The sequence below is a fragment of the Daphnia magna genome, linkage group LG8, assembly GCF_020631705.1.
Source record: "Daphnia magna isolate NIES linkage group LG8, ASM2063170v1.1, whole genome shotgun sequence".
Classification (NCBI taxonomy): domain Eukaryota; kingdom Metazoa; phylum Arthropoda; class Branchiopoda; order Diplostraca; family Daphniidae; genus Daphnia; species Daphnia magna.
In genome coordinates, this window is record NC_059189.1 from 3,508,861 (window position 1) to 3,521,048 (window position 12,188).

At 41.2% G+C, this 12,188-nt stretch overlaps 1 protein-coding gene and 1 long non-coding RNA gene across 3 annotated transcripts in view; one reads left to right on the forward strand and one right to left on the reverse strand.

The window, feature by feature from the left end:
* The window catches only part of LOC116935984, a 43,663-nt gene that overhangs the window by 19,794 nt on the left and 11,681 nt on the right, over window positions 1–12,188 (forward strand). The gene's annotated exons all lie outside the window — the stretch shown is intronic.
* Window positions 1–12,188, reverse strand: part of LOC116935968 (hemicentin-1) — a 36,156-nt gene that overhangs the window by 17,817 nt on the left and 6,151 nt on the right. The window contains exon 2 of one of the 2 annotated variants that reach the window (XM_045177894.1): window positions 768–900. In XM_045177894.1, the coding sequence (XP_045033829.1) occupies window positions 768–900 (133 nt within the window). Of the gene's footprint in view, window positions 1–767; window positions 904–12,188 lie in introns of both variants that reach the window. The other variant, XM_045177893.1, reaches the window with a different exon arrangement.

Here is a 12,188-nt window from a genome sequence, read left to right on the forward strand (position 1 = left end):
AGGGACACTGAAAATGGCCTCTAATCACGGATTGTGTTGTTCTCTTGTGCGTGGCAGATGAATGGCAATGCGCTACCGTCGCTAGTCATCCGGTTGTTGAGCGTCATTTGCTCAGGGAGGTCCTAATTAGCCGACAATCAAGTCAAGGAGATACACTTTGATGGCTGCTTGTTATGTACTTGACCTCGAACTCTCTTTCTTTCGTCATTAAACAAACGTTGATGGAGCTGATGCGTCTCTATTTTTCTGCCCCAAAATAATGTTTTTTTTAAGAAAGAGGAAAAGAGGCAAAGTGACGACCCCACAACTGAAATGTGTCTGATATCGTTCGTGCTGTGTCGTGCCCTTGTTTACTTTATTATATCACTATTTTCGGAGACCTGCGCCTTTCTCGCAGCACGGGCATTTTTGTCTTCATATGTCTGCCTACGTGTATGCATTTTTATTCAAATCCGCTGGGTTCGTTTGGGATAAATGATAAAGACACACGCGATGTTTGAGAAAGTCAAACGACATATAATAACCCACGTCATCCTTCTTGTCGCCCTCGTTGCGTTCATGACTTTTTTTCTTCTTTCCTTCTTTCTCCCCGTCGCGCGCGCCCAATTATCATAATAGAGTCGTAGAATGCCGTTTTCAAGAAGATTTTATTTTTTTCATAGGGGAGGGGGTCAGGAATAACAACGAGATGCAACTTGACTTACGAGGCGCTTTTTGATATTTCATAAATTTTTTTGAAAATTTTTTATTTTGTTTTGTTTTTTTACCTGTAGAATGGCATCGTTTCTCCGTCTTTGTACCACAAGACGAGCAGGACGTAGTCACCGGGAACGGACGATGTCAGGTCGCAAGTCAACTCGGCCATGTTGCCGATAATCACTTCCGAGTAGATGAGTGGCACTACTTTTTGAGGGGATTAAAAAAACAAAACAAATAATGATAATAATAATAATAATAATAATAATAATAATAAAATAATAATAAATAAAAACGTAGATATAGAAAGTTACTGGCAATTGTAAAGTAAAATTTCATCAAGTTTTCAATCCGAGTTTGGGCCATAAACAAAAAAAAAGAAAAAGTTCGTTCGAATCAGGGAATGTGGGATGGTAGGAGAAAGTTATCGGTTACGCCGGGGCTTCTTCTTTTTTTTTCAAATTTAAAAAAGTTCATCTGACCTTTTTTTTTTTTTAAATTCCCATTCTTATTCATTCCCTGTTTGATTCACTGCGTATGGTTTGAGTTCGAAACAAAATCTGATCACGTTTTTTTTTTTTTTTATTTTCTTTCTCATTCCCCTATAGTAGAATGAGCACACACAGAGTTGCAATCATAATTCTCGAGAAAGTTTCAGCAATCCTTCATACTGTTTTCATTGGTTTTCGTTTGACTTAAATATTTATTGCGTTGCTGTGTTTTACTTGGATATTAATCATGAACGAAAATGTCACGCATCCATTCTGAACTACAAAATCCTTTGCTAGAAAAAAGGCATTTTATTTTTGGAATATTTTCGTTCGTGAGCGATGTGTACACATGCACGGGAAGCTTCTTTAGCGTGTATAAAGCCAGCAAGTAATCTCGTTCCCCAACTGCTTGCAAATTCCGTGACATTCAAATGAGAGCGAATTCTTTTTATTTTTTTCATTGCGTTGAACGCGGGACTAACGATCTCAGCCAGAAAAGAATGTCATTTTTTTTGTTTTCTAACACAAAGATGAATCATCGGGGTTATTTTGTCAGTCGGTTCCAGCCAAAAGACGGGCATGAAAGAACGAAATTATTGATTATGTACGCAATAGAGTATCGGGTACGCCGTCTGTTTTTTTTTGTTTTTCCCTCGTTCGTTTCAAAAGAATCTCGTTTTTATTTCTTTGCCCCATTTTGTTTGCATACATCTACGGTTTGTTTGATTATGTCCGTGGCGCTTGCGTCGATTTTTATAGCTGTGTCTGGTCACGAGAATTTTCTTGGTGACATTCAATTGAAAGAGATGAAGGAAAAGATAAATAACGAACCTACTTCTTTTGAATCAGAAACGAATACGGGATGTTTAGCTATTTTCTTTTTTTTAGCGAAAATTCTTTGTTAAGTGAATTTGGCCGTTAAATTCGAATGTCAAACGACTAGTTTAAAAACACAGAAACGTGTAAGTTAAGCATTTGCCGGAACAAGTTCAACGCCTGACAGGATTTTGACGTCAACTTGATTCTTTCCTACTAAACAACGCAACATTTCAATTTTCCCTTTCCAAAGAAAAATGAAGAAGAAAAACAAAAATTCTGAAAAAAAAAAATCTGTTTAATCGTATCGAGTAGATTTTTTGCGGCTCATGGACCACAAATCGGATGATAAAGTGGAAAGTGACGAAGTGGAAAGTTGTTAAGCGATCGACGAATGTGGATGCGGGCATATCTAAGCGTTGGAATTGAAAACAGTAAAACAAAAATTAGACATCAAACAACGTTCAACAGACCCCCCTTTTTTTTTCAAACTGATTTGCGCACAATCTACGGGCCCGAAACGAGCAGCAACGATCCGCCTTTGGCGTTCCAATAGATTGAATATCGATTTTCTGCCTATCCACCTTACATCCGAAAATCCTTTAACGCATGTCCCTTAAAAAACAAAAAACCGGACTTTAATTTTACGTCACGAAAAAAAAAACGGTTTATTGAAGGCTTTCACGTTCGGCCCCCGTCTGCCGTTCATTTTGCGCGTGTGCTAATTGTTGCTAGTGGCCTCAGTGGAAGGACAGTTCATTACTGTTGCATGGCTGATTGCAGCAGCGTGACGTCCATTGCTCCATCAGCTAAAAAAATAATGTTGATCATGTTCAGCGTGTCATGGAAGTTTTATTCCGCTACCCTTTTGCAGACTTTGATGTTTACCCACTTGCGCTGCGAGGACACGAGTATAGGGACTGTAAACTGCGGACTGCGCGTCATCGTCGATCCATCAGGCCAAGAAGAAATGGATGGATGGATCAGATGGGAAACACGAGGCAATATATATACATCCACCGTTCCACGATGTTTCTAGATCGATGGAGCCCCCATATATTGCTGCTAGGTATAGGGAGGGACTTTGGATGGATTTCGGCCACGTTCGGCTTGTCTAGATCTTACACACGACATACGCTAGGCTTGTTACAGATGTTTCTGCCTGTGCAAGGAAATCAGGGCGCAGATTACGGGTCGACCAATAGCAGTCGACCTAATCAGATACGGACATAATCAGGTGTACAATCTCGACCCGTGCAATTGTGTGTGTGTGTATGACCTCTTGTAATTTCCTGCCCGTAAAAAGAACGGACACTTTGCGAGTGCCACTTTATTTTGAATTGAGTGCCAAGTCAATGGCGTAGAGGAAAGAAGAAGGAAAAAGGAAAAATTATTCAATTTCTTTTGTTGGTCCATGTCTGGAACTCTTTTTTGTTCTCATTTCGGGGGGCCGTGACGAATTGAATTTCCACATTCTACACACAAGGGGTTCGGGACTCCATTCCGAGTAGCCGTGGCAGCAGGATAATAAAGTTGAATGCCAACAAACAATCCGTTGGAACTCATTGTTCAACAAAGTTTTGTATTTCGAGAAATCAGTCCCGCTGTTTCCCTTGTCATCGAAAAAAAATTTAAACGACCGGGGCGATTCAGGAAATTCCCGCGTTTGAAACGGTCGAAATTTCAGATCTGCTTTGCCATGCATTCTCTTTCCATCACAATTTTGTTTTTAATGCGTGCGCTATGCAAAACTCGCCCAAGACCCTTTTCTTTTTGAAGGGGGGGGGGAATTCATATCCATCTGTTATGGGATACGATAGCTGTTTCTCTTTATTACTTGGTAGCTATACATAACCGTAAAGGTGCTGTTATCTTTCACATACTGCTGGTGCGTCTGTCTTTGCATTATTCAATTACGTGCAAGAGGCGTAAAGCTGTACAGTATAGATACGCCCCTGACTACATTAACGAGGCTCCAAACGATCGTGCATTCCTCGACATGTAGAAGAATTTTCTTTTTTGTTGTTGATGTCAGGAGGGACCCACCACTGGGGGTGAATGTAAAAATGCTTATTTTCTTATTTTATTCTATTTAATATATTTTTTTTCTTCGTACTTTTTGAATAGAAGTTTTCGATAGAATGTAAAGATAGAGTAAACATCGTAGGACATTTCGTCTTCTTTTTTTGGTCTTCATCATTGATGTCTTCAACTGTTATTTCTTCCTATTCTTTATTTTCTTCTTCTTCACCTTTTGTATAAATGTATAAAGGCAAACCGATTTGAAATTCTAATTTCAAACTCGAAACACTGGATCGACTTCATTTTTTCCCTTTCTTGAATGTTAAACGAAAAAAGTTTAAAGCGCTGGCAGGGGATAAAATCTTCCTGTGTATCCGTTCCGACTCTCACGCCACAACGATGTCTAGCAGGATCTCTATCCTTTCAACACGTGCGATACGGAGTCGGATGTTTTATAGCTTTACAATCCTTTCTCGTTTTGTAAACTGATCTTCCTTTCCATACGGCCAAAGGCCGGAGAACAACAACAAAAAAAATGAAATAATTGGGCCGACATGGAAATCGACAAGCCTTGTCCACATAACTGGGCCCTAGTGTGTTAGGTAATATCCGATTCGACGTAGGAAACAACAGGGTACTCATCTTGTCAACAAGCACGTGATTGCCATTTGATCTGTTTGGGCTGTTTGACGGTGTTATTGTCTTTTGTTGATGATCGAATTACCTTATTAGTTAAGCCCATTTTTTTTTTCAAGATGGATGACTCGTTATCCCCCCCCTTTTTTTCTTTGGCAACTCATTTTTTTGTTTGTTTGTTGCATAGCCCGACACGTGGAACGTAACGAATGTGTTGGAACGCAGGGTACGTCATTGCTAATAAGAAGTGAAAAGTTTTGCGATGGTGTGGGAGCTGGCGAAGAGGGGGGGGGGCGTATATAATCAACTTGGCATTTGACAGCTTTTGACGTTGCAGCGTCAGAAACTGAAAGCAAATCTCAGCAGTTTTGTTTGACGGGTCAAATTGGCCAGCCAATGCGCCATCAGCAGATGTTATCCGATTTTTCTTCTTTAACCCGCCGTTATCGTTCAGATTCCTGAACGATCAAGCACGAACCAATTTTACTAGAGTGGGTGGTGTAGTAAAAAAAAAAAAAAGAAGGCCCCAGCAGCGTCTCGAAAGAGGAGCGTCAGACCTCGTAAATCTCTCTATGCGTATAGAGAAGCGAGTTATTGATAAAGGGTCCATTTTGCGCGTGCTCTACGTAACAGCCAATCTTCGTTTTTTCTTATTATTTCTTTTTTTTGTTGTGCAAAGGAAATATTCGCTTCGCGTCCATTACGTCTCTATGTGGACATTACACAGAGCGAGGGACCCAATTACTCTCAGGTTATATGGTGTAGCTTTCAAATCATGGGGCCATATTGGCGGGTCAATGTGAGCTAGAGGGAATACAAATAAATAAACGGGAATGGCTGCATTTTTCTCCCCCCCCCCCTCATTGTAATCGACAAATATTATCCCAGCTCGTTTTCTATATCTATTATTTTTGAATGATTGATTGCGTTTGCTTGGCGGTAAACAGGAAATGGCCTATTCGCAAGAAAGATTTGCGCTAATCGAGTGCTCGATCGAACTTTGCAGATGCTAATTGAGTGTTATTGAATGTGGGGGGAAGCGAGTGCGTGGCCTTCCATCGACTAATCCTGTCGTCCTTGATCGCACTGTGCACGTTACAAAAAAGAATTGTGCACGCGGCTTGCGAAAAGTTGATCGTTTCTAGTATAAGCCGGCCTTTTGTTGCGGTACATTGTCCAAATAGCTATACAAAGACGAATGATATTAAATGGGACTGCCGGTGTTATAATTAGGCTATTATTACTTTCAATTGCGTTCTCTCGTCTATAGATGCTTCGCTGTGCTGCCATTGTAAATAGTTGGTGTCCGTGGAGAGGGGAGCGTGCGTCATGTATGACTTTTGGTTCAACAACGGACAGCAGTTTGCCATTCTGCGAGAATTTGCCAAGACTAAATAAAGCGTAACTTGAAATAATAATTAGGCAAGAGTGATTTTAGAATGTTTTCATTGTCTTCCAACTCGGCGTAACGCTTCATGGCTGGGTCAATTTCGCAGTGCATTTCTCGTCTGTATATTAATCGAATTAAGAACGCGAAAGAAGTGGCCCGTGCCAAATAATTAAAGCAACTGGTGCCCTTTTATTATTTTGCATTTGTGGATCGGGGGTGGCGCCACTTTCAAACTCATTAACCAACTGCAATTGGCATATCCGTGAAACGGTTTTTTTTTTTTTTACACCCAAAGTCAATTATGAAATATTTAATTAACGTAGCAAGGCGTCAGCTTTCAACGGGCTTTTATAATATATTTTTTGTTAATCAATAAAACGCAACGCAGGCAAAAGGTATATATATATACAATCTGGGCTGAAAAAGAGTCGGTTGATTGAATGTACTTTATTAGTAAAGAGTCTTTTTTTTTTCTTGACGTCTATGCGTTCATTGCACGTCACGGCCGCACGTCGAATCACGAACGCATGCCGATAGGGCGAAACTCATATAGACACCAGCGTGAGACTGACGTTCCATCAAGATGGCCGAAAAGAAAAGATGTCGCTAGAGCTCGTACAAGGAATTGCTCTTTATTTTCGGTGGCCCACTTTTATTAGGTCACGGTGTCACTGCCGATGTGACTAGCGCTCTTAATATACCGAAGAGTGACTGGCAATCGTTGTATAACAACGACGCACGCACAATGATGGCTGCATTTTTTTTAGCTGACCGTTGCTGTCCGTCTCGTTTTTTCTTTACTAATCCCTTCGTTTTTGTTTTGGCTTTTTATTCTGTTGGTTTGTCAAACGTCTCGGGTGCACTGCGGCAGATTGCCGTTCTGAGAACTGGTCGGCTCGCAGGCCCAACCTTCGATTCCGTCAAAGAAAAGCCAAAGACGGAGCCAAAATAAATAGTGGAACGTAGGGAAAACAGAAAAGAAGTGCATCTTAACTTTTGCGTCAAGGGCTGATCGTGATGAATGCCCAACTGTCTGCTCTGTGTACACCGAAAACAAGGAAACGCGCAGACAAGCAAAACAAGTCAGTTTCCGCTTTTGCATCCGTCAAGACAATCAAATTGCTCCCTTTTCTTTCTTTTTTTTTCAAGTTCACAAAGACAATCTTTAAAGTCTTCTGATACGTCAAACGAAAATGACTGAAAATTGAAATTTCAAATTCTGTTGATGGCAAAAGAGCGATGCCCTTGTTTGTTTTTTTGGAAAGAAATCAAGTCGATTGATGCGGGGGAGAAAAGTTTGAATGTCAAGGGCCAATGTGACAGCCTCTTCGGTTCTGAAATCCTTCACTTTTTGCCTTAACTCGAGTTGGGAATACTATCGACCCGGTGATTATAACAAAATTGGTAAAGCAAAGTAAGGGCTGCATGTTGACGATGTTGAAGACCAATCGATGGGACGATGGTCTCATTTGAATTGGTGAACTATGGCCCGACATGTCTGTCCATTTTCCAGCAATGGATGGAAGGCCAATCTGTTTAGCGTCCCCTGAAATTCCGGCCGTTTCGTACAGCGGACGGCAATTCGATGGCAGAGTTTGAGCGCAACTGCATTCAGTTACTGTTTAACGCCAGCGTTGATGGAAGTGATGAGTGAATCCCTCCCAAACGCTGCGACCATCCCCATCTGTCCCGTTTTGCCGATTCGAATGCCTTAAAGGATTGCCCTCCCCATCAAACAGCTTGCTGAAAACGAAAAAAAAATCGTTTCATTTTCTTTGTGTCCATTTTTCTGCTGGTTAATCGAAAATTCACGCTCGACTGTCTACCGTTTAGTTCTATAAGCCCATTGCTCGGACATATGCGACGGTATACATTTCGCCCTTCCGTTTTTGACAGGATGTCGTTTTGCGGGTAAATTGAAAAAAAAAATTTTTTTTTTTTTTCTGCATTTCTTTTTTTTTTGTTGCGTAGAATTTTGAAGGGCTAGACCACATAACCTTCAGATTAAATTGGAGGGCGCAATCGTCGCTGATGCGTCTCGTCTTTAATGAATTCATTATGTGTCCTCGGCTCGCAGTGTCGATTCGGGTGTGCCAGCGTATCTCTACGCCGCTTGTGTGCACAGCTGGGGAAATTGAAATAGCTAAGCAAAATAGAACGAATTTCTTGTTAGTCAGGATATGAACCTTTTAAAGGTTCTGCGAAAATCTTACATCAATATACGTAATCACGTCCTTAAAAAAATAAAATAAAGGAGTTTTCCCAGTCGTTTAGCGAACATTTTGTGTTTTGTTTGCATTTGAGATTTTGTTACGTCATTGGATGTCTTATGTAAACTAAGCGGCGCACAGGTAAATAAAAAAACCTAACCTTTATGGTTTTTTTTTGCGTAGGTTTATTTCTAGAAATAAAGTAGGTACCCTTTTCAGGAGAACGAGTTCAGTTCAATCTCTCTTTTTTATTTCATATTGCTCCTTTATGTCGGAAAAAAACAAAAATAAAAAATCGTGGAACTGAATCTGACGCACTTGGGTTGTGTCAGCTCGAAAACAAAAGACGCAATGCGAACGCGTAATATGTGTCCCTTTTTGTGTGTGTGTGTATGTGTGTGTATGTGTGTGGCTTATCTTCTCTAGACTGGGGCCTGGTTTGTGTTCTTTTGTTTCTAATCTTTTGAGGTTCGCTTGCGGTTGCCTGCAGAGTGGCAAATGTTATTTCGGCCGTACAAATCGATGGCAGGATATTACACAGCCTTTAGATGTCGACTTCAGAGCAGTTGCCAAGATGAAAGAGAAACACGGAAGGATTTAGACGATGGGGAGGGGGGACCTGTACGAACGTGTCCCCCTATTTTCTCGCCATCATTTTCAATTTCGGGGGAAGCTGTCACACATGGCAAAATGCGCAACGGTTAGAACTAGCAGAAACACTGGAAAATTGAGGAAATGAATGACAAACTTTCTTTTTTTTTTCAGATGTAAAGGCATGAGAACTTTGTTGGTTAACCCTTCCCAGGTTATCGGGACCCATACGGACGATCCCTACTGTTTTTGTAGGGATGACCCCGCCCCTGATGCATTGACACTATAGTTCGATGTATGAGAAACACGTGGAAGGGAGGAATTCAACAGCAACGTTGGCTTTCCCTGACGATGACCTTTAATTTTAAAAAATAAAAGGGAAAACGGAAAGTTGGGCGACCGGGTTCCCCTTTTATTTTTTATTTTTATTGCTACTCTTATTCCATTCATGTATTTTTGTTTGTTTTCCATGAAAAGTCTGGTCTACGGTTATATAACTTCTAGCCATGACCCTGGATCCCTCATCGCTATCAAGCACGGCCTAGTGGGCGGAACAGGGCCGACGCGTAGATTTACGTTTGTAATTCAGCTGAAACGAGATCGAAAATAAAAGATCTCTTCCGCTTTTCCTTTCTTGTTTTTGTCTACCTTTTACGGTATAGTCGATTGATGTAACCTTATGTGGAATCGCTTCATCTCCCTTTTTTTTGGTGTTGGAACACACGCACCGCATGTGCGGATGCGTGTAAAAGAAAGAAATGCGGGGACAATCGATTTGCGTTCCGTATGGGTTTTGTCGGCGTGCTATCGCACCGCTGCCAACACCTACGTCTCGCGGACGTGATAAGCTTTTCTATGATTTGCGTTTCGCACAGATATCTGGCAGGAGCGCGCGGGATCAATAGTTGATGGTTCTTCCAGTCCATTTGGTTTTCCCACGACGAAGAAAATAGAAAACAAACCTCCTCCCCCCAAAAACAAAACAAAAAGAATTCGTTCCAAAAATATGACTGACCCATCCTGTTTCTTTTTTTCCGGAAGAGTGGTGACAAGGCTTTTGCTGACATCATTGCGATTTCGAAGCAAAAAATAAAAATTGCTTCAACGGAAAACTAAATTTATTTGATTGTCTCCAGCAAAACTAGTGAAGTGGGGGGGGGTGGGGCTTAAGTTTTTCATCCAATTTACCTGGTATAGTGTGACTACGGGGAATTGCCCTTCCGTTTTATTTTTATGCACCGCCGTTTCGCCTTTGTTTTTCGAAATCAACTGGAAACGAAGCGCGAAGCGACATGAAAGGATTGAGGTGATGGCGCTTCTATCTTGAATGTGACATGACTAGACTCCGAGCGGACGGGCGAAGAAAAAAAACAAAACAAAAAAATACTCGCGTCGACGAGTTCTTTGATGGATTTTTTTCCTTTTTGGCCGCCATTTTAGGTGCTCTGTATCGCTATATACCATCAACATCACTCTGCTCGCTGTAGGACGTCATCGTTCAATGGAACTGTAGGCCTCCATGCCGTCACGGGAAGCTGTTAGGATTGACTTCCTTGTAAGCCATCACATTCACAAGAGTTGGATTTATTTTTGTTGTTATACTGGAAAATTGTGCGAGACGCGAACAGAGGGTGTGTTGGTATTTTTACGTGAGTCTTTGAAGTTGTGCGATTGTCAGCTCCATCCGGTGACACAGCAGTGTCACCGCGAGAGCAAATGAGGGGGGACACGTTGCGATTGGAAAGGATTCGTGTAGACGAAAGAAAAAATTGGGCTACGTGACAGCAGATTGGAATTTCAACGATGACGTCAAACTGACATCGTTAGTCGACTTGTGACATTCTCAAATTATTCAATTAAAATGTGTGCGAGTGAGAAAACCCCGCCATTTTATGTTGTTGTTGTATATGCAATCGTGAGTAAAACGAGAAGACTCGCCCGTACTAAATATAAGGTGACGCGTGCAAAAGTCAATTAATCACAAGTTTCGGTTACTTGACTGACTGTGTCTAATCTAGAATATCGGGTTGCCTTTTTTTCCACTCCGGCTGGTCTCTCCTTTCCTTTTGTTTGAGCCACTCACTGGTGTGTGTTATATACATCTATATACTCGTCACATGCTACTGGTTACACAGCCAATAGTTTTTTTGCTTTTTCTCTGGCATGTCTTTCTTTTTGACTTGCCTGTGTCTTGATGAGCTATACAAACTCGATCTAGTTCATCATCTAGCTCTCTTTTACCCTCACCAATTTCCTTTGATTATTTCGGGTGTCGGGTTAGGACGGAAATTTCAAGCGTTCGCGCATTGAAAAGGCATCAAGAGTTTGGGGTTTTTCTTTTTTTTTATTGTGCAGTCCCTAAAGAATTTCAATTTGATTTTAGGGCACAGCCATTATTCAGTTGTTTCACTGATTTCCAAGAGCTTCTTTTTAATAATTCGCTTTCGATTTTTATTAGTAAAATTTGATAATAAACACGATCCCCACACGTTGCGTTGGAATTAAACGAATTCCGATTTCAAATAACTGCAAATAACAAAAAAAAATCCACTTGTCGTTTGTCATCGACTGTTGGCTTCTTTTCTTTTTTCCCCCCCATTTTGTCAGCACCCCCTTTTATTTTTATTTTTTTAAATAGACTGAAAAATACTAGAAGAAGGAGACGTGTCTTTGGCGTCAAGAGCACACAGCCAGCAGAGCTCTCTTACCATTCATTGTTTGCCCTAAAGCCAGTAGCTCTTTTGTTTGTTGTCTTTTTCTCTTGTGTGAGTGATGGGAATTCTTCTCTCCTTCTTTTGTCTTTTTTTTTTCACTCTTGATGATTGGATGGGGGACACAGGACGCGCTCAATACAGAAAAAAGTAAGTCACAAAATAACGACGGCTTGGCATTTCGGGTTCAAGTTGAGAAACAGAGTCGAAGACAACGCGGCCCTGCCAAACTTTTGCCCCGATCGGAATACAACCGCCCTGTCATTTTCGATGGCAGTTAAGAGGCGCCTCTTCTCCATATGCACGTCTACCTCATTTTGGGTTGGGGCTCTTTTCTATGTGAATTGCCCACAATAATGGCTGCGTCTACTGTCTTGTACAAGTGTATACACGTCTCAATAGACGCAAGGCATTGATAGAACACACCATCACTTAAATGCACACACCTGAAAATGGGATAGGTGTGTGTGTGCATAGGGGGGAGGCTTCTACTAAAACGACCACCCTCATTACAAAGGCCAACAAAAGGCATCATCATAATATTTAGAAGAAAGAACAAAAACAAAAAGGGAAACTGGGCAATTGGCTTTGTAACGTGCGAACATCGTCTGCGTGAACGAATAGT